This window comes from Hyperolius riggenbachi, chromosome 12 (assembly GCF_040937935.1).
Source record: "Hyperolius riggenbachi isolate aHypRig1 chromosome 12, aHypRig1.pri, whole genome shotgun sequence".
Lineage (NCBI taxonomy): Eukaryota > Metazoa > Chordata > Amphibia > Anura > Hyperoliidae > Hyperolius > Hyperolius riggenbachi.
The window spans coordinates 62,747,678-62,769,217 of NC_090657.1; the positions used below are offsets into that span (position 1 = coordinate 62,747,678).

The following is a 21,540-nucleotide window of genomic DNA, read 5'->3' on the forward strand; positions in this document are numbered from 1 at the left end:
TCTTAACTGCCAACACTTAGGAATTTTACAAGACAACTGAAGTGAGAAGGATATGTAGACTACTAAATTTATTCCCTTTAGGCTAAAACTAGTCCTTGGTAAGAGTACTTGTAAAAGGTACAGACCGGAACAAAGAACATCTATCAGGCCCTAGGCAATGTAACTGTGGGTACATGTAAGAATGATGTGCAGGTACTCTGCAGGGGAATGAGGAGATTCTTCTTCTATTACACATTCTTCATGCACAATCTGAACAAGGTTTATGGGTGACAGACAACACCTCTGTGTTCAATGTGCACAACATTCTCAGTGGATTTCCTGCAGCTCTGTGGGGAGAGCATATGTAGAGTATAGTACTACTGTGTAACAAAGTAAACCAGAGAGAGATGAAATTAAAGTTTTATACCTGGGGCTTCCTCCAGCCCCCTTTAGGCTAATCAGTCCCTCGCTGTCCTCCTCCGCCACCTGGATCTTCTGCTATGAGTCCAGGTACTTGAGCCAGTCTGGTGTAGTGCGCATGCACACACGTCGCTGCCGGGAGCATACTACACCTGTGCAGCACTATTGCGCAGGTGCAGAATGCTCCTGGCTGTGGAAGCGGCACGTAGCCAGACTGCTCTGACTGGCTAAATTACCTGGACTCATAGCAGAACCAGGTGGCAGAGGAGGACCGCGAAGGACCAAATGGCCTGAAGGGGGCTGTAGGAAGCCCCAGGTATGTATAAAGCTTTTCTTTTAATTCGCCTCAGGTACCCACCAAACCAAATTTTAACAACCTATCAATTGATCTGATTTGATGAGCAAAGAGAGTGCGTACATTTGCATAAACCAGCATCAATGCAGAATTATTTCCATCTCATTGACCATCTCTATTAGTGACACGGCCATACATCAGGCTTTATTCTTACAGCATAGATGTTATTTAGTATATATAAGAGATTCCTGTGTACACATCATATATACAGTACAGTCACAATCAGATATGTATATCTGACTTTAAAAATACGGGGACTGCTTTATTGAAGCAGCACAAGTAACTCATTTTGATTGGTTTATTTCATTTTTGTGGACTGAACACAGCTATTACTTTATATATACTGTATATATACATTATTTTTAATGACTATTATCTGAGAAATAGAACATTTTATCATATTTTCTATTTTAATTACAGTTACAAATTCATTAGAAGTCGGAGTCGGTGCATTTTTTCCCGACTCCGACTCCAGGCACCCAAAATTGCTCCGACTCCACAGCCCTGGTGTTTGTGGCAGTAATGTGACAAAATGTGGAAAACTTTAAGGGGGCCGAATACTTTTGCAAGCCACTGTACATTTTTAAAAGGTCGGACACTTGGGAGGGCCCCTAAAGACCCTGGGGCAATCGCCCCATTGTAGCACGGGCCCTGGCCATAGTCTAAGGCAGGGGCGTAACAATAGACCCTACAAGGGATGTAGCCGCAGGGGGGCCCAGAAGCCACAGGGGGGCCTTGCCATGAGAGACTGACAACTAAGAGCAAGGAGAAAGAAACTTTCTGCTCTTTGCACAATTGTTCTAATGACTGCATCTGTTCAGCCACTGATAAGGAATGATACAAAGTTTTGTAGACAAAGATTGGTTGACAGTCCCTATTCAGTGTGCAGCAGGCTCTTGTGTACAGTGTCCAGCCCCCAACCTCTCTTCCCCTCCTCAAGTTCTCTATACAGTAGTGGTGCCGGAGAAGGCTGCAGAGTGAGTGTAATAAGCTGAGGCTGGGAGCACACTCCTCTGTGGGTTTTCTGTATGCGTTTTTTGCGCACCATGTGTGTATGTATGTGTGAAAACATGCACACTTTATGACAGAAGCTAATGTAATTGATAGAGAACATGGACTCGGTGCTTCACTGCCATCTATTTTTATCTGTACGGGGCAAACACATTCAAGTGTGCAATAGCCATTTGATTAACTTTGGTTCTCAATTTACCTGAGCAGAAAGCAGAAGGTTTGGGGGGTTGGCTGGAGTCGGCCCCATCCAAAGTTTTGCAGGGTGGCTCAGTAATTTCTAGTTACGCTCCTGGTCTGAGGTCAGATAGGGAAGGAGCCAGTGAACATACCTCTCTTGGCTTATCCCTGACAACCAATTCTAAGCTAGCTGAGGGAGCATGCGCATGCCAGGGTATCCCAGGGTTAGCCCGTCCTGTACGCGGTCAGTCTGGTACCTCCTTCATGTGTCTATGGATAGCTTTAGTGAAAGACAAAGGTACATACACATGTGAGATAAATGTTTCCCAAAGCGATGGTTTATGAAAGCTATCTGTATTTATATATCTGTCCGGCCCGGAGACCACTAAAGCGTTTTCAGCTGCACTTTGTGTGGAATATCAATCCAGATACCTTATTGAAGGACATCGTGTGGCGCTCTGATAATTTTTATATGTATTTGTTCTGTTTAATTTATTTATAATTTTACTATTTGTGCTTTCTGCAGGATGTCTTCCTGATCTGTTTCTCCCTCGTCAGTCCGGCCTCGTTTGAGAATGTCAGGGCAAAGGTAACCACTTCTCCGGCCGATAGATTCAGAGTACTTGTTCCAAGTCAAGGGTAGATTACAGCCCCATCCTACATAAGTTATAGCACAGCTATGGTTAAAGTGCGGCCTACGGGCAACACCCCCCATCCCCCCGCCCGTTTAATCCAGCCCGCCGATGTTGGGCCAGAGTCAGCCTCTCTCAGCTGAGTTGCATGCGGAGCATAACCAATCTCTCTGCAGCTGTACTTCCCATCTCTATGGTTACAGCAGCCTCATGTGACCTGCTGCCCAGGGCCGGATTTGTACTCTTTACTGCCCAAGGCCACTGTCACCAGCCTGCCTCTTTAGTATAGGTAGCGAGATGACCCATTCCCTCCAGTATAGTTAGCCAGATGACCCCTACTCCCCTTCCCTCTAGTATAGGTAGCCTGTTGACCCCCTCCCCCAGTATAGGTAGCCAGATGACTAGCCTTAATCCCTCTGCCCCCTCCCCTTTCAGTATAGGTAGCCAGCTCGCCTTCACATCGCAGCAGCTATCAGTGTCACTCATTTCTCCACTCGTCTCCAGAGCAGAATCTTTCTCTTCTTTTCCGTCCCCAATGCTGCCCAAGTCCATATCCGTATCAATTATGCAATTTGGAGTTAATAAAATGTAAATTTATTCAAAATACACCAGTAGTCTTAAAAGTTAATCTCAATAAATCCCACACATAAATTCATACCTATTCAATAAATGCACTAATCAATACTGGCCAGTGTCAAAGAACTTGCTGTGCACTGCAGTGCTAAAATATGAAAAAATGACTAAAAAATGCCTAGAAAATGACTGAAGTCTCTTCCCTTGCTGACATACAGCTTCTTCTGAGAGTAATCAGTTTGGTATTATATAGTTCGCTGACATGCAACTTCTTCTAAAAATGATCAGTTGTTCCAATGGTAGGGTTAAGGCTTTTGATAGCCCACACACTCACGGTTCCGTTGCTTAGTTTGGATACTTTCTTTAGTGTTCGTCCACTCAAGTCTGTAGCAGTTTTCTAGACTGGGGAGGAGTGGGTCAGGCTGCGTTCCCAGTGACTAACGATCGTTGTTACACAGGTCCCGGCCGGAGACCCGCTGCTTGAGGTTCGTGCAGCACACGGGGAGAGCTCCGATATGCGTGTTTGGAGTTGTGGGTGACGTCACCACTCTGCTTCCAATTGCCGACCGGTTTCAGTAGGCACGCCTACCTTCGTCAGGGCTTGCTCTATTGGATACTCCCCCGCTATTTAATAGCCACTGGGACATGCCTCCTCCTTCAACTCCTCACATAGGTACCGCCTTGTTTGCTAAAATGCAAACAATTCTATATCCAAGTTTAACCCTTTCGGCGCTAGACTGTCTAGTGTGAATATCCATTGTGATTCGGCTCGGGACATTTTTTTAATATAATCTCCTCCTCGCCAGTCCTTCTCTACTTTTTGAAGCGCATAAAACTTCAAGGTATTTAGTGTACCCAAAGGGCAATCTTTAAAATGTTTGCTTAGCGGATGTTTACTTTTACCACCTTTAATGTGGCTAACGTGTTCTCCAATTCTTTCCAATAATTTCCTCTTAGTCCTCCCCACATACTGTTTTTTGCATCCACATTCTATAACGTAAATTACACCAGATGTTTCACAGTTCAAATTTCCGCTTATCTTAAACTCCTCCCCAGTAACATTGGATGTAAAACCACTGATTGGTGCTGCTTTTCTCGTGTTCCTGCACGGAAAACAAAAGCCACATCTCTTAAATGTCCCATCCTTTTTCACCACTGTTGGTTGTATTTCAGTCACCGTTGGGGCAATCATATTCTTTAAATTAGAGGCCCTCTTAAAAATCAACTTTGGTCTCTCTGTCAGTATGCCATTTAAAGTTTTGTCCTGCTGCAATATATGCCAATGGGTTTCTATTACCTTCCTAATGTCCCTCGATTGATCACTATACTGCAGTAAAATCCCCAATGGGGGTGTGGATTCAATTTTACTTTTTTCTTTCAATAAATCGTTTCTATTCAGAGTTCTTACATTTCTTATATCATCCTGCAGCCTTTGCTCATCATACTTCTTTTCAGCAAATCTTTGTTTCAATACATCAGCCTGTTCGTCAAAAATGGATACATCAGTACAGTTCCTTCTTATTCTAGTGAACTGATTCCTCGGAACATTGCTCAACCATTTAAATAAATGGCAACTGTCTCTCAAAATATAACTATTTGTGTCAACCCTTTTAAAATAAGTCTTTGTTTTCACCTCATTACGTTCAATATAAATCTCTAGATCCAAATAGTTAACCCTCTCCTCACTATATTCACAAACAAAATTCAAATTGAAATCATTTTTCACATTCAACCATTCCACAAACACCTTCAGTTTCTCCTCCCCCCCCTTCCATACAAAAAGCGTGTCATCTATGAACCGCTTCCAAAGGACGAGGTCCGCACCGGGGCCCCCCGGCCCCCCCAAAATAGTCTCCTCCCAGTAGGCCATAAATAAGTTAGCGAACCCCGGCGCGAACCTCGTCCCCATCGCGGTCCCCACCCTCTGCAGGTAATATTTGGAATCATGCATAAAATAATTATGAGTTAGTATAAACAATATAGCTTCTTCTATGAATTCAATTTGTTCTTTTTGCATCGTTGTCATTTTTTCCAGGAAGTGTGACACTGCCATAGTTCCTCCCAACTTATGATCAATAACTGTGTATAATGAACTTATATCGGCTACACACAGGATGTACCCTGGTTTCCATTCGATATCCCCCAAAATCCGTAAAATATGTCCGGTATCTTTGACATATGAGTCAGTCTTAATTACTACTTTCTGCAAGTATTCATCAATATATTCTGATAAATTTGAGGTCAGTGACCCAATCCCTGAGATGATAGGTCTCCCGGGTGGGTCACTGACCCTCTTGTGTATTTTCGGCAAATGATAATATACCGGTAATCGCGGATGTTGTTGGATTAAATAATCAAATTCCTTTTCCATTAATATACCTTGTTCTTTACCTTTTCTTAATAGGGTTTCCATTTCCCCCTGGAATTTCTGACTGGGGTTATTGTTAAGAATCTCATATGTTTTTTTGTCCTGCAGTTGTCTATTCGCTTCTTTCATGTATTCAGTGGTGTCTTGAATAACAACCCCCCCCCCCCCCCCCTTATCTGCAGGTCTTACCACTATGGATGGATCCTCTCTCAAAGTTTTAATTGCCTTCTTTTCCTCGGCTGTCAAATTAGAGTTCTTTTTTAATTTAATTTTCCTCATATCTCTCAAAACCATATTTTCAAAAGTGATCATAGAGTCACTCATTTCATAAGTGGGGTTAAATTTCGATCTTTCTTTCAAATTGGTGTGCATATAAACGTCTCTATTTAAATTCATTATTGGTTCTTTCTTTAAAAAATATTTTTTTAGGCACAATTGTCGCATGTATTTCTTAATGCCGACAAAAGTGTCAAACTTGTTCAGTTTATTAGTTGGGGCAAAATTCAGTCCCTTCTTTAGCAGTGTTACTTCCGATTTGTTCAAACCTCGATTGCTGAGATTAAATATCCCATTTCTTATTTCTTTTGGTCCCATGTTTACTTCATCCTTTTCATTTATTTTTTCTTTTTTACCACGGCCCCTCCCCCTACTGCCTCTAGCTTTGGCTCCTCTGCCCTTCCCCTGTGTAAAAAATGGTTCGTAATTCTATTACTTTGCACCCCACTCTGACTATGATGTGGCGTTTTCATGTTAGATCTTAATTCCATTTTTCTTTTTTCTGGGGCTTTGCCTCTCTGGTCTAGCACTGTTCTATAATCTATAAAGTTTAAGGATCTCCTCGGGGCCTCCTGAGTATTAGTTAGAGGTTGAAATTTATTGTGTGTTGGAATCTGTACAATTACATTGGTTTCCAAAGGTATTGGTGGTTTGTCCAACCCTATAGCCGTTATATCCACTAAATGGTCTTTACTGCCAAAGCTAATTCTACCCTTTGTCTTTTTGCTACTCGTCTTATTCTTCTTTTCCTCCACTGTTCTAACAACCTTCTTTGGTGTCTGTACTCTAACCCCCTCCCCCCTCCCCTCCCCCTGATTGGTCTCCAATTCGTACTGTTCTGAGATGGCTTTCTCCCCATTAATTTCTGGATCTTCCTTGCTTGTGCTCCCTGTTTTCAAATTCTTCTCCCCAATTGGTGTCTGGTCTGGTGTCGCTACATACTCATCTAAGACCACTAACTGTGTTTCACTAGTGTCTTGTATTTCCTGACTGTCCACTTCCTGCTCACCTCCCCTGCACCTAAATGGTTGCAAATCTTCACAATGTACTGAATCTCTTGTGAATTTCTTTAATTTCCTCTGCATAATCTCTTCCTCCATTCTAATTAACCTCCCCTGTATACTCCAATCTAAATTCTTAAAGGTCTCGTTATCTGCAAACGATTCTAATTTCCCATAGAGACTCCTAACTTCCTCACTTCTCGCCATTACCTGCATCTCCCGCACTTCTTTAACAAACTCCAGTACTTGCATAGAAAATGATTTAAACATCCTGTCCCAACTTTCCTGAATTTCTTCTGTGTGTAAATCATAAGCTAAATTTTTATAAATTTCTAAACCAGGTGGACACTTCCCCTGCTCCCTGTATCTATCAAGTGTATAAATTTCCCAAAGATTCTTAGTTTCTTGGGTTAGTAATTTCTCAAGTTTGCGGCAATTGTACTTAATTACATCATCATCATGATTGTTAATTGGTCTTTCATTCCCTGAATGGAAAAACGATTCAATCCTATTCAATCTATCTTCCCTGTATTTCCACAGGTCTGAGCTATAGTCAAAAATATTATTGGAATTGTCCTCCATCATACCAGCTGCTGGCAACAGTATGAGAGCAAAAAATGTAAAAATAAAAATGTTATGTCGCCGCGCTGTAATTCAATGTGAAACAGTTCCAATTAATTGGCAGCAAGGTAATTAATTGGGGTTTTACACTCTCATCCCCTTCGAGCCATATATGAGAAAAATATATATAATACCTGCGCCTTTACATATCAATTATGCAATTTGGAGTTAATAAAATGTAAATTTATTCAAAATACACCAGTAGTCTTAAAAGTTAATCTCAATAAATCCCACACATAAATTCATACCTATTCAATAAATGCACTAATCAATACTGGCCAGTATCAAAGAACTTGCTGTGCACTGCAGTGCTAAAATATGAAAAAATGACTAAAAAATGCCTAAAAAATGCCTAGAAAATGACTGAAGTCTCTTCCCTTGCTGACATACAGCTTCTTCTGAGAGTAATCAGTTTGGTATTATATAGTTCGCTGACATGCAACTTCTTCTAAAAATGATCAGTTGTTCCAATGGTAGGGTTAAGGTGAAAGATGAAAAAATGACTAAAAAATGCCTAGAAAATGACTAAAAAATGCCTAGAAAATGACTGAAGTCTCTTCCCTTGCTAGGAGACCTATCATCTCAGGGATTGGGTCACTGACCTCAAATTTATCAGAATATATTGATGAATACTTGCAGAAAGTAGTAATTAAGACTGACTCATATGTCAAAGATACCGGACATATTTTACGGATTTTGGGGGATATCGAATGGAAACCAGGGTACATCCTGTGTGTAGCCGATATAAGTTCATTATACACAGTTATTGATCATAAGTTGGGAACTATGGCAGTGTCACACTTCCTGGAAAAAATGACAACGATGCAAAAAGAACAAATTGAATTCATAGAAGAAGCTATATTGTTTATACTAACTCATAATTATTTTATGCATGATTCCAAATATTACCTGCAGAGGGTGGGGACCGCGATGGGGACGAGGTTCGCGCCGGGGTTCGCTAACTTATTTATGGCCTACTGGGAGGAGACTATTTTGGGGGGGCCGGGGGGCCCCGGTGCGGACCTCGTCCTTTGGAAGCGGTTCATAGATGACACGCTTTTTGTATGGAAGGGGGGGGAGGAGAAACTGAAGGTGTTTGTGGAATGGTTGAATGTGAAAAATGATTTCAATTTGAATTTTGTTTGTGAATATAGTGAGGAGAGGGTTAACTATTTGGATCTAGAGATTTATATTGAACGTAATGAGGTGAAAACAAAGACTTATTTTAAAAGGGTTGACACAAATAGTTATATTTTGAGAGACAGTTGCCATTTATTTAAATGGTTGAGCAATGTTCCGAGGAATCAGTTCACTAGAATAAGAAGGAACTGTACTGATGTATCCATTTTTGACGAACAGGCTGATGTATTGAAACAAAGATTTGCTGAAAAGAAGTATGATGAGCAAAGGCTGCAGGATGATATAAGAAATGTAAGAACTCTGAATAGAAACGATTTATTGAAAGAAAAAAGTAAAATTGAATCCACACCCCCATTGGGGATTTTACTGCAGTATAGTGATCAATCGAGGGACATTAGGAAGGTAATAGAAACCCATTGGCATATATTGCAGCAGGACAAAACTTTAAATGGCATACTGACAGAGAGACCAAAGTTGATTTTTAAGAGGGCCTCTAATTTAAAGAATATGATTGCCCCAACGGTGACTGAAATACAACCAACAGTGGTGAAAAAGGATGGGACATTTAAGAGATGTGGCTTTTGTTTTCCGTGCAGGAACACGAGAAAAGCAGCACCAATCAGTGGTTTTACATCCAATGTTACTGGGGAGGAGTTTAAGATAAGCGGAAATTTGAACTGTGAAACATCTGGTGTAATTTACGTTATAGAATGTGGATGCAAAAAACAGTATGTGGGGAGGACTAAGAGGAAATTATTGGAAAGAATTGGAGAACACGTTAGCCACATTAAAGGTGGTAAAAGTAAACATCCGCTAAGCAAACATTTTAAAGATTGCCCTTTGGGTACACTAAATACCTTGAAGTTTTATGCGCTTCAAAAAGTAGAGAAGGACTGGCGAGGAGGAGATTATATTAAAAAAATGTCCCGAGCCGAATCACAATGGATATTCACACTAGACAGTCTAGCGCCGAAAGGGTTAAACTTGGATATAGAATTGTTTGCATTTTAGCAAACAAGGCGGTACCTATGTGAGGAGTTGAAGGAGGAGGCATGTCCCAGTGGCTATTAAATAGCGGGGGAGTATCCAATAGAGCAAGCCCTGACGAAGGTAGGCGTGCCTACTGAAACCGGTCGGCAATTGGAAGCAGAGTGGTGACGTCACCCACAACTCCAAACACGCATATCGGAGCTCTCCCCGTGTGCTGCACGAACCTCAAGCAGCGGGTCTCCGGCCGGGACCTGTGTAACAACGATCGTTAGTCACTGGGAACGCAGCCTGACCCACTCCTCCCCAGTCTAGAAAACTGCTACAGACTTGAGTGGACGAACACTAAAGAAAGTATCCAAACTAAGCAACGGAACCGTGAGTGTGTGGGCTATCAAAAGCCTTAACCCTACCATTGGAACAACTGATCATTTTTAGAAGAAGTTGCATGTCAGCGAACTATATAATACCAAACTGATTACTCTCAGAAGAAGCTGTATGTCAGCAAGGGAAGAGACTTCAGTCATTTTCTAGGCATTTTTTAGGCATTTTTAGTCATTTTTTCATATTTTAGCACTGCAGTGCACAGCAAGTTCTTTGATACTGGCCAGTATTGATTAGTGCATTTATTGAATAGGTATGAATTTATGTGTGGGATTTATTGAGATTAACTTTTAAGACTACTGGTGTATTTTGAATAAATTTACATTTTATTAACTCCAAATTGCATAATTGATATGTAAAGGCGCAGGTATTATATATATTTTTCTCATATATGGCTCGAAGGGGATGAGAGTGTAAAACCCCAATGAATTACCTTGCTGCCAATTAATTGGAACTGTTTCACATTGAATTACAGCGCGGCGACATAACATTTTTATTTTTACAAGTCTATATCCACCAGCTACAATGCAAATGTGCACAGAGAGCAAGGTGGCTGTTGCACAGGCAGCTAGCAGAAGAGTACCCCTTTCAGGCGCTCGCTTGATTTCCCAGCATGGCAGCATTCGCAAGCTTGCAAATGCTGCACCAGTTTAGCCTGCTGCTTTGGTGCCCTAGGCCATGGCCTAAATCCGGCACTGCTGCTGCCTGTACATGTCAGCTAGTCACATGAGGAGCGATGTGCTGTAACCATAGAGAGAGTTCTCATTGTGCGGCTGCGTGGAGAACACACTGAAGTGAGTTACTTCATGTATGCTCCACTCGCAATATGGAGAGAGAAGCACATCTGCTCCTTAGACTGGGGAGGAGGGGGGAGGTGGTGCCTAATACTGGGGGGGACATCTGGCTACTTATACTGGGGTGGGGGCTGCCTAATACTTGGGGCACACCTAGCCACCTAAACTGGTGGCAAACTTGGCTACCTATACATAGGGAGGAGTCTGCCTTATATTGGGGGCACACCTAGTTTCCTATACTGGGAGAGGGGGCTGACTTATACTGGGGGCACACCTGACTACCTATACTGGGGAGGTGGCTACCTAATACTGGGGACACACCTGGCTATTACATATACTGGTGGAGGTACACCTGGTTACCTAAGCTGGTAAGGGGGCTTCCATGGCACACCTGGCTACAAATACCGGGGAGGGGGCTGCCTAATACTGGGGGAACACCTGGCTATTACATATACTGGGGAGGGGCTGCCTAATACTGGGGGCACTAATTCAGCCAAAAAGAAAAAGATTTGAGTGGCCCCCCTACACTATCATGGAGCAGTGTGAGTGTATGGGCGAAGATAGTTCTCACCAAATCACCGACGTGTCCTGAATCTGCTGCTGGGACTTGTGCACATCGGACTGTGTGAAGAGAAGCCGTCAGTAACCTCAAATAAGAAGAAAAAGAAGCAGAACCTCCGGGCACCTTCCGTCCCGATTCTTTATTGCAGTATTTTTAATTCAGGTGATATGGCTGCGATACATCCATATTGTGGATCATCCAGTGATGTTGTGATGGAGGTGGGGGGTGCCAGGCACCAAATGGGACTTGCGACGGCCGTTTCGCGTCTCACTAGACGCTTGGTCACGCTGCGCTCCACCTCCATCACACCATCACTGGATGATCCACAATATGGATGTATCGCAGACATATCACCTGAATTGAAAATACTGCAATAAAGAATCTGGATGGAAGGTGCCCGGAGGTTCTGCTTCTTTTTCTTCTTATTTGATAATACTGGGGGCACACCTGGCTACATATACTGGAAAGGGGGCTGCCTAATACTGGAAGCACACCTGGCTACATATACTGGGGAGGGGCTGCCTAATACTGGGTGCACACCTGGCTACATATACTGGGGAGGGGCTGCCCAATACTGGGTGCATACCTGGCTACATATACTGGGGAGGTGCTGCCTAATACTGGGGGCACACCTGGCTACATATACTGGGGAGGGGCTGCCTAATACTGGGGGCACACCTGGCTACATATACTGGGGAGGGGCTGCCTAATACTGGGGGCACACCTGGCTACATATACTGGGGAGGGGCTGCCCAATACTGGGGGCACACCTGGCTACATATACTGGGGAGGGGCTGCCCAATACTGGGGGCACACCTGGCTACATATACTGGGGAGGGGCTGCCTAATACTGGGGGCACACCTGGCTACATATACTGGGGAGGTGCTGCCTAATACTGGGGGCACACCTGGCTACATATACTGGGGAGGGGCTGCCTAATACTGGGTGCATACCTGGCTACATATACTGGGGAGGGGCTGCCTAATACTGGAAGCACACCTGGCTACATATACTGGGGAGGGGCTGCCTAATACTGGGTGCATACCTGGCTACATATACTGGGGTAGGCTCATCTGCTACCTCAATTGGGGGCCAAACTAAGATTAGAAGTGCATTTGGTTTCCCGTACTGGGGATGGGTAGAGGCACATTAACTACCTATACTGGTCCGGGTCCCTTTTTTCTTTAGATATCAGATCATCAGATTGCTGTATGTGTGATCAGTATTCGATTGATCGGGAACTTGAAGTCTGCAATGCATATATTTGTTAGATGGAGAATTAGAACTATTCATTCTTACAAATGCAATGCATTGTCCACAGTGGTACCCAGAGGTACGGCACCATTGCCCCAACACCCCCATCATCTTAGTGGGCACCAAGCTGGACTTGAGAGACGACAAGGACACCATAGAGCGGCTGAGGGACAAGCGATTGTCACCGATCACCTATCCTCAGGGGCTGGCCATGGCACGGGAAATTGGTAAGATAACAGACCTTGTTCCATTAGCCATGGGTGCCTTGATCTTCCTGCAGTACTTGTAATGGGGTCCCCATTCCATTTTATAGTCCATTTCCAGGAACTTTTTTTAAAATGAAGTTGCCAGACAATATAAAAGAGATCAGCCTCTACAGTATATTCCCCTGACTTCAGGCTCCCTGTACTTCCTGTTTGCTGTGATCACTGACACTGTGAGGTCTCTTTCAGACGAGAGGCTGAATTGCATGCTTGCCAAACAGTTCAGTGTGCCGTCTTCCACCCACTTTGGGTGCAATTTGAATGCAGTCAAATTGCAATGGTAGTAGCACCACGCGTGTCAAGCTCTGGCACGCAGTGCTGTCACAGGGCGGCAGACTGCGACATGTTGTGTCACGCATAGATGTGACTCAATGGGGGGGTCTGCCTGTCTAGTGCCAGTACCGAGCACTAGGGATGGTTAATGAGATGCAAATAATTTTGAGTTGATGCAGGATTATTCAATTGATGTATGCAAATGTATGCAGCTTGAAAATGGACCAATCAAATTTTACCTCAGCAGGATTTGATTGGTTCCTTTTCAAGCTGCATAAAGCTTGCAGTTAATCACCTGATTGCTAGGAATGGTCACTGTGATGCTATTCAGAGTTAATGCAAATTGTCGGTAGCTTGGCATTAGATCAATCAAAAGTACAAAGCTTGGCACACACCTATTTTGATTGGCTTATTTTATTGCCTCCATATAGTATGAGTTTCAACTATGCTATGAACCGATTGTGTAGGTAAACTCTTCTCATGCTATATGGAGGTGGTAAAATTGGTCAGTGATTGGCTAACCAAATTTCAAGTAGAATAATAGGATTGAGTCTGAAGAAGGCTGCACATCGGAAAGCTTACTCTCATTCTTTTAAGTTGGCCAATAATTGTTCTCATCCCCATTCAAAACTTCTTGCAAATTTGAAGCTGTGTTACAGGCTTAAGGGTGCCTACACACATCCAATTTTGATTGGCCAGTTGTACCACTTTCATGTACTAACAAACTGGTAGCTAGTATTCAAAATCTGTAGGCCTTCATAATACATGTTGGTGGTCAAATTGGTCAGTGATTAGCCAATCAAAAATGGATGTGTGCGCACCATAAGAAGCCAGGAGCCATAACTAAAATTCAGCATTAAAGTGACATTGAAGCAAAAAAAATCTTATGATGAACTGTATGTGTAGTATGGATAATTATTAGAACATTAGTAGCAAAGAAAAGTCTTATTTTTAGTTATATAGCTTGTTTTCTAATAACGTTACATCATTCTTTAATATTTGCAGTTTATTTCATAGTTTAAAATACAGACTAGATTGTAGAGCAGAGCTAATGAACCTTTGAACTTTGCTGGTTCAACGTTGCATCATTCTTTAAAATACAGAATAGATTGTAAACTGCAAATATTAAAGAATGATGCAACGTTAAACCAGCAAAGTTCAAAGGGTCATTAGCTCTGCTCTACAATCTATTCTGTATTTTAAACTATGAAATAGAGCAGAGCTAATGACCCTTTGAACTTTGCTGCAATAAAACCTTATCTGAAGTTGTCTTTCACTGGTTCTTTGATGTATAAGTGCTTCAGAAAACAGCACTGTAGCTGTTCAAGTTGATCAGAGAGCTCAGAGAAGATCTTTTGCATAGATAAGTTTAACTCTTCCTGTACTTATCTCTTAAAGGAGTACTGTAGGGGGGGGGGGGGGGGGGAGTTGAACCTACCTGGGGCTTCTCATGGTTCCCTGCAGACGTCCTGTGCCTGCGCAGCCACTCAACGATGCTCCGGTCCCCAACTCCGGTTTACTTCTGGAACTTCAAACTTTAAAGTTGGAAAATCACTGCGCCTGCACGGCCGCGTCCTCGCTCCCGCTAATAGATAGTTATTTGGTTGAGGTGTTGCAGACACTCCCTAGAAACTGTGTATATGCTAGGGCTCAAAACAAGAGCAATTATATGGTAGAGGAAGAAAGCCCTTAAAAAAAAATAGCACCTCCCACAGCAAAATTTGAAAAAGTATAATAAAAATCTTTATTCAACATTGGGTATATTAATAATCACAGTACTGATGATTCAATAAAGAATAAAACCATTTAAAAACCAAGCAAATATTCCAACATGATCCCTGCTGCATATGAAACAATCACTCTAAATGCAATATATTGTATAATGACACAATGCTGCTGTCAGATATAAAACCCCACAGTAGGCTTAGCATTGAGCCCAGCAGGGGGAGAACCCGGGTTCAGTATACAACCTAGTGTGATGCAAGACCAATAAACACCACCTGTGCAATGAAATAAAGCGAGGTGACTCTCGCGGAACTAGTGGGATCTTGTCATCTGATTCCTTGTTCCCTGCTGTGCTGCTGAGATTGACTTCACCATTTCTGGGCTAAGTATCTCCTATTTTTGCACTACTCCACTTTATGCTCTTTTTCCTATGGGCTGCTCCTTTGCCTTAATCTTTTACTAGGCATCTGATCACTAGTAATACTGTATACTTGGATAGCAATTGTGCACTTTATTTCATAATCTTATATATGCGATATTTATTCGTGGTTTTTTTTTTGTTTGTTTTCATTGCACAGGTGTTGTTTATTGGTCCTGCATCACATTAGGTTGTATACTGAACCCGGGTTCTCCCCCTGTTGGGCTCAATATTGAGCCTACTGTGGGGTTTTATATCTGACAGCAGCATTGTGTCATTTTACAATATATTGCATTTAGAGTGATTGTTTCATATGCAGCAGGGATCATGTTGGAATATTTTCTTGGTTTTTAAATGGTTTTATTCTTAATTGAATCATCAGTACTGTGATTATTAATATACCCAATGTTGAATAAAGATTTTTGTTATACTTTTTCAAATTTTGCTGTGAGAGGTGCTATTTTTTTTTTAAGGGCTTTCTTCCTCTACCATATACTCGCTCCCACTGATGTCACCAAGAGTGTATTGCGCAGGCCCAGTACGGTCTGCACAGTACGCTCCTGGTGATGTCAGCGGGAGCGAGGACATGGCCGCGCAGGCACAGTGGTTTTCTGACTTTAAAGTTGGAAATTCCAGAAGTGAACTGGAGGCGGGGACTGGAGCATTGGTGACTGGCTGCACGGGCACAGCACATCTGCGGGGACCATTAGAATTCCCGGGTAAGTTCAGCTCCCCCCCCCCCCACACACACACACACCCTACAATAGTCCTTTAAGTTTATTTTTACTTCAGATTCCTTTTAATTGACATGATAAAAATGTCAGTTTTGCCTCATGCCGATGTAGACCACTAATCTGTGTTCTCTGTTCACAAGGCTCTGTCAAATACCTAGAATGCTCGGCTCTCACCCAACGTGGCCTGAAGACAGTCTTCGATGAGGCTATCCGCGCCGTCCTCTGCCCTCCACCTGTCAAGCGGCCTGGCAAAAAATGCACCGTTTTCTGAGCCCCTGGCAGTGGGAAGTTGGACCAAACTCATACCATCTCTTTCCAAAGACGGGAAACCCCCACCCTAGGGCGGCGTGGGGCGGACGGAGACCCGCAGATGTTTTCCGTGGTTTAGTGTTTTGTGAATGTACGGAGCATGGGGGTGGGAGGGGGATGGGTGACGCAGCATAAAAACAAATAAACGCGTTGGCAGAGGGTGACGCTTCCTCTGCGCTGAGAAGACTGCACCTCCGACATGAAGAGATGGGTCTAGGCTCACGTGTGTGTGTGTGAGACCCCTCCGCGTGGGCACCAGTTATCTTTACAGCGATACCCAAACACTGTGTGTGGCATGGTGGCCGTTTTGTGAAGATCCTACACAGGCCTGACCGCCACCTGCAACTGAACTGTTTACTACGTAAGGCGGAGCGTGGACTGCGTCTCATTGTGCATTTAGTAATCACAGGCCATCGAATCTTTCTATTGCATGGGGGTATTGTCTGGTGTTCTTGTTCCGTGTCTTGGTTACCAGAAATTTGTGAACGCCGTAGTTGATGTTTTTAACATTCGCTATTATTAACTCGTGATTATCTAACAAACACCTTATGTTAAGTTCCGGTGCTTTTTCTGAGACGTGGACGGAGTGAAACATAGCGGAAGGCTTTGTCCCGAGAAGAAAGGCGCGCTTTAATAACCAGAGGTGTATTTCAAATAACACTTTGTTTACAAAACAATTCTGCCTTTCGATTTATTTTCCTCTTCCTTTGCAGGACTGTTTCTGACCAGCATCCCCCCCCCCCCAATATCTGACAAGCGCAACCATTATACTGTGGCATACATGTAAATAAGGCGCTGGTAAATTTGGGCGCAGGGCAAAGCCAAAAACAGCTCACCCTGCAAAAGTCCTGGTGGTGTTAATTACTTTCCAGGCAGCCATGGACTCAGGGGTAAGACTGTCGGCTGGCAGCTATTGCCAACAGCCGAATTACGCTGTTTTTGTAGTAATTTAGGCTCAGACATTAGACGGCATTTCTTATTACGGTCTGAGGGCAGCTATAGCTGTAATTCACATTACAGCCTATGGTGGGGCCTGGTGCATCCAACTTTCCTGCACCGTTGTTGCCTGTCTCACATACTGTATATTCCAATCCCCTCCCTTCTATATAATGTGTTTGACCATTGTGCACTCCTATAACGGTGCCCATTCACGGTACGATCTCTCGAATAACTGACCCTCCAATTGCGGCAATTAATTGGAACCGATCCTTCGGCACACCAATAGAAGGAAATCTAACCAAGCCCATCAAACTAAGAGAATTGGTTGGAAGTTCGGATTGATTGAACGACCGATAGAATGATCAGCATCATTAACCATTCTTGATCGATTGTACCGTAAAGTTAACCTTAAGTCAACCAAAAAAAAAAAAAAAAAACTTTTACTCACCTGGGGCTTCCAAAAGCTCCCTGCAGCTGTCCGGTGCCCTCGCCGTGTCCCTCCGATCCTCCTGTCCCCGCCGGCAGCCACTTCCGGTTTCGCTGTCAGGATCCAGCAGGCTGGCAATGTGAGTGATTCTTCACGTTCCCAGCTACAATAGCGCCCCCTATACTGCTATATGCTTGCTATAGCAGCATAGGGGGAGATATTGTGGCTAGGAACGCGAAGAATCACTCGCTTTCCTAGCCTGTTGGCTCCTGGCGGCGAAACCGGAAGTGGCTGCCGGCAGGAACAGGAGGATCGGAGGGACACGGCGAGGGCACCGGACAGCTGCAGGGGGCTTTTGGAAGCCCCAGGTGAGTAAAAGTCTTTTTTTTTTTTTTTTTGGTTGACTTTAGGATCACTTTAAAGTACAACCGAAGTGACGTGACAATATGAGATGAACACAAATGCCTGAAAGAGTTAAACATCAGGTATGCAAGTGACAGTTTCTGTCCGGGTCAGGACTGGGTACTATATAGCATAACCCATAAAACACTTTCCTCTCCGTAAATGTGTTCTGAGGTAAAGCTATAAAAAGGGTCAATAGTTCATAGATTTGAGCTTTGGCATACTTCAATGCAGGTCATTGAGCAGGGATAATAAGAGTAAAAACTAGATTTAAATATAAAATAAAACTGTGGGATAAAAAAAAAAAATCATTTCTAAGAGGAGGATAGATACAATTGTTTATTTTCACCTCGGATGGCTTTTAATGGGCACCTTTAGGGCCCATTCACACTTGATCGCAAAAGTGGTTAGTGCTAACGATTTGCCACTGGTTTATGCGATTATCACATTTTTAACTGTACTTTTTCACAATTTGAGCGATCGCGATATAAATACATTGCAATCACTCTAAAATTGCAAAAAAAGCTGCATGTACTGTGGTTGCATCTACCACAAAGTGCCAGCGATCACGGCAGCAAGATCACCATCTGCCATATAGTTTACATTAAACCAGCCCTAGCGATTTGGCAATTTGCGATAAAAGGCCACTAAACACTTAAGTGTGAATGGGCCCTTAAAGCCACTTCATGCAGTGTAAGGAAGTGCATTTACTGCACACAGTGTTTTTACCCATTTTGTATAGTTGATGTGACCCACTGGGAAACTGCATAGGGAAGTTCCGCTAAGGTGATCGATTGCTGTTGCTACAGTTCTCCAGTGACCACACCCTCTAGGAATGTTAGGTGTCAGTAGAAAATCATAATAAAACAGTGGTCAACTGGTGCAGAACAATGTTGCATTCTTTATTGCAGTCATCCAAATTAAACCTGCAAGTCACACTCCCCTATGTACAGGGGCATAACTGCAAATCATGTGCCCCTTCCCCCAGGGTTCACACCCTTTCCCACCCCTGGTGACCCTCACAGCCATCTTGCAAGGGTCATAAAACAAGTTTGGACATCAATCTTCACAAGTGTGGCTATGAACAGGGCCAGATTTGTACTCACTCTTTACCCGCCCAAGGCCACTATCACCAGCTGCTCCTTCCAGTATAGGTAGCCAGATGACTCCCTTAATCCCTTCTTTTCCCACTCCGCCTCTCAGTATAGGTAGCCAGCTTGCCTCCACACTGCAGCAGCCATCAGTGTCACTCATTTCTCAGCTTGTCTCCAGTGCAGAAGCTTCCTCTTCCCCACTGTCTCCAATGCTGCCAAAGTCCGTAGTTGCCTGCCACAACGCCAACGTGCACAGAGAGCAAGGTGGCTGCTGCACAGGTCGCTGGCAGCAGAGTACTGTGGTGAGGTGTTCGTCTGATCTCCCTGCATTGCAGCATTTGCAAGCTTGCAAATGCTGCACCAGTTTAGCCTTCTGCTTTGGTGCCCTAGCTTCTGTGGTGGCCTAGGCCTAAATCCGGCCCTGGCTACACAAGCACCTGTTCAAGGATGGACTCATTTATCAGAGGGCGTGAAGTAGTAGTTTGGCCCCCCTGGGATCACAGGGGCTGCTCCCCTGTAGTTACACCTATGTAGTGCAGCTCCCTCCCACCCCTAAAAGCATGACTCCAGCAATCCACAGTGTCACAAGCCCCCTGGTGGCCGGATCGCACAATGCCTTCCAATCTGTTTCTGCACACAGACCATCCAATCTCGTGGACGCAATCGGTGCACGCTGGAATGCGGCTGCACACAGACTAGGCTGCCACCATCTCTTTTTAAATGAGAAAGAGAAGCCCACTCTGATTCTAAGACATGTAAATAAAAATGGTTAACACAGGCTATTCTGGCTAATAACACTTCTCGGTAGCGGATCTTCTGACAGCGCGGATGCGTTCTGGTTGGCTGAAGCAGGGTGTAGCTAGGCAACGAATGACTTAAGGTATTTTATTATAAATGCAATATACAATAATTGATATATACAGAAAATCGTTCAAAGTGACAATGAGTAGCTCAATGTAAAAATTTTAAAAAAGAAAAGAAACCAGCAAAACGGTATACTTAGAGTTCAGGTGGAAATGTCCATTTTGGGAAAGCAAGTTAAGTTCCTTCGTTTCTGGATCAGGGGACTCAGCGTCAAAGTCCAAACAAGATGGATGCCAGCATATCCTCAAGCTGAAATGTATGTACTGTAATCTGGATGATGTTCAAGGCGGAGGACATAGATCTTAGGTACTCTGTTCTGGTTATACTCCTGGCATAATAAGGAGGAGTAAGGGCGGGGACCACACACCCCTTGGAACCTGAGATGAGCCACCCCCCCTTCTCATGGAGACAGAAAACCATATCTAAACTATATGGGCTCTATGTCCCAGAACCGTACAGGTCAGGGCAAATTTAATAACATTTTCAGGTCAGTCAGGATTTATCCATAACAATGATACCATATACGACCTCTATAGTATCAACGGGTTCGTGGACCTGTCTTACTTACGGTCCATAAGTCGGATTGTTCTGGAATCTTCTCAGTACCAGTGCCAGGTAAGGTCCGACACACTGCGAGTTTGAAGGGCCTGGCAGCTTTGAAACACAGGAACACGTAGTTCAAAGGACCAGCAATCTCTCCAGGTGGGAACTATAAACTCCTGGTGAACTGTTATTTATAAGATAAACCATAAACTGCGAGTTTGAAGGGCCTAGCAGCTTTGCAACACAGGAAATATGACAAATATAGCAGTTTATGGATTATCTTATAAATATTTGTCATATTTCCTGTGTTGCAAAGCTGCTAGGCCCTTCAAACTCGCAGTTTATGGTTTATCTTATAAATAACAGTTCACCAGGAGTTTATAGTTCCCAGCTGGAGAGATTGCTGGTCCTTTGAACTCCGCTCAGGCCAACGTGACAACTCTTGCTGGGGAATGGTGCCACATCGGCTGCACTAAGACCTGCTTTATGAGCTTCTGTTAAAATGCATGGAGGAGACCTGAGTGTCACAGCCAGCCATGAGAAGTTCTGGCGATTCGGGAAGATCTGTGCAGTCAGTTTTCTGATCATTTCTCGGTTAGATTGCGCAGTTCATTGCAACGATCAGAATGACATTTTTTTCTTTTAAAAGACAACTTTGTTTCTCTTACACCAAATGGCTAGAGTCATTAAGAAACCTTCTCAGAGAAGTTTCCCAGGCACCCAACCATGTTAAGACCCCCATAAACCAGGTCTCCACACTTCTGAGCTAACACACACACAAAACAAACACACAATGCTACGGGGGAAGGAGAGAAACAAGGGGAAACCCAAAAAGGAGAGGGGTGGGAAAGGGGCGGGTGGCATTGACATCCAGGCACGCAACGAGCAGTGGTGTGTCGATCAATTGACTCTGTTAAGTCCGGTGATGTTTGTGTCCCAGCCCCAGCTCTTGATTACCACCTGTACGGAGGCACTATGTGCCCTACCTGTGACAGTTCGAGATGTTTAGGGGAC

General features: G+C 43.7%; 1 protein-coding gene across 4 annotated transcripts in view; it reads left to right on the forward strand.

The window, feature by feature from the left end:
- RAC3 (Rac family small GTPase 3) overlaps positions 1-16,934 on the forward strand; it is a 56,410-nt gene extending 39,476 nt beyond the window's left edge. For 3 of the 4 annotated variants that reach the window (XM_068263261.1, XM_068263262.1, XM_068263263.1), the window contains exons 4-6: positions 2,469-2,531; positions 12,603-12,762; positions 16,089-16,934. In XM_068263261.1, the coding sequence (XP_068119362.1) occupies positions 2,469-2,531; positions 12,603-12,762; positions 16,089-16,219 (354 nt within the window). In that variant the 3' untranslated portion in view covers positions 16,220-16,934. Of the gene's footprint in view, positions 1-2,468; positions 2,532-12,602; positions 12,764-16,085 lie in introns of all 4 variants that reach the window. The other variant, XM_068263264.1, reaches the window with a different exon arrangement.
- Positions 16,935-21,540: the final 4,606 nt, after the last annotated feature.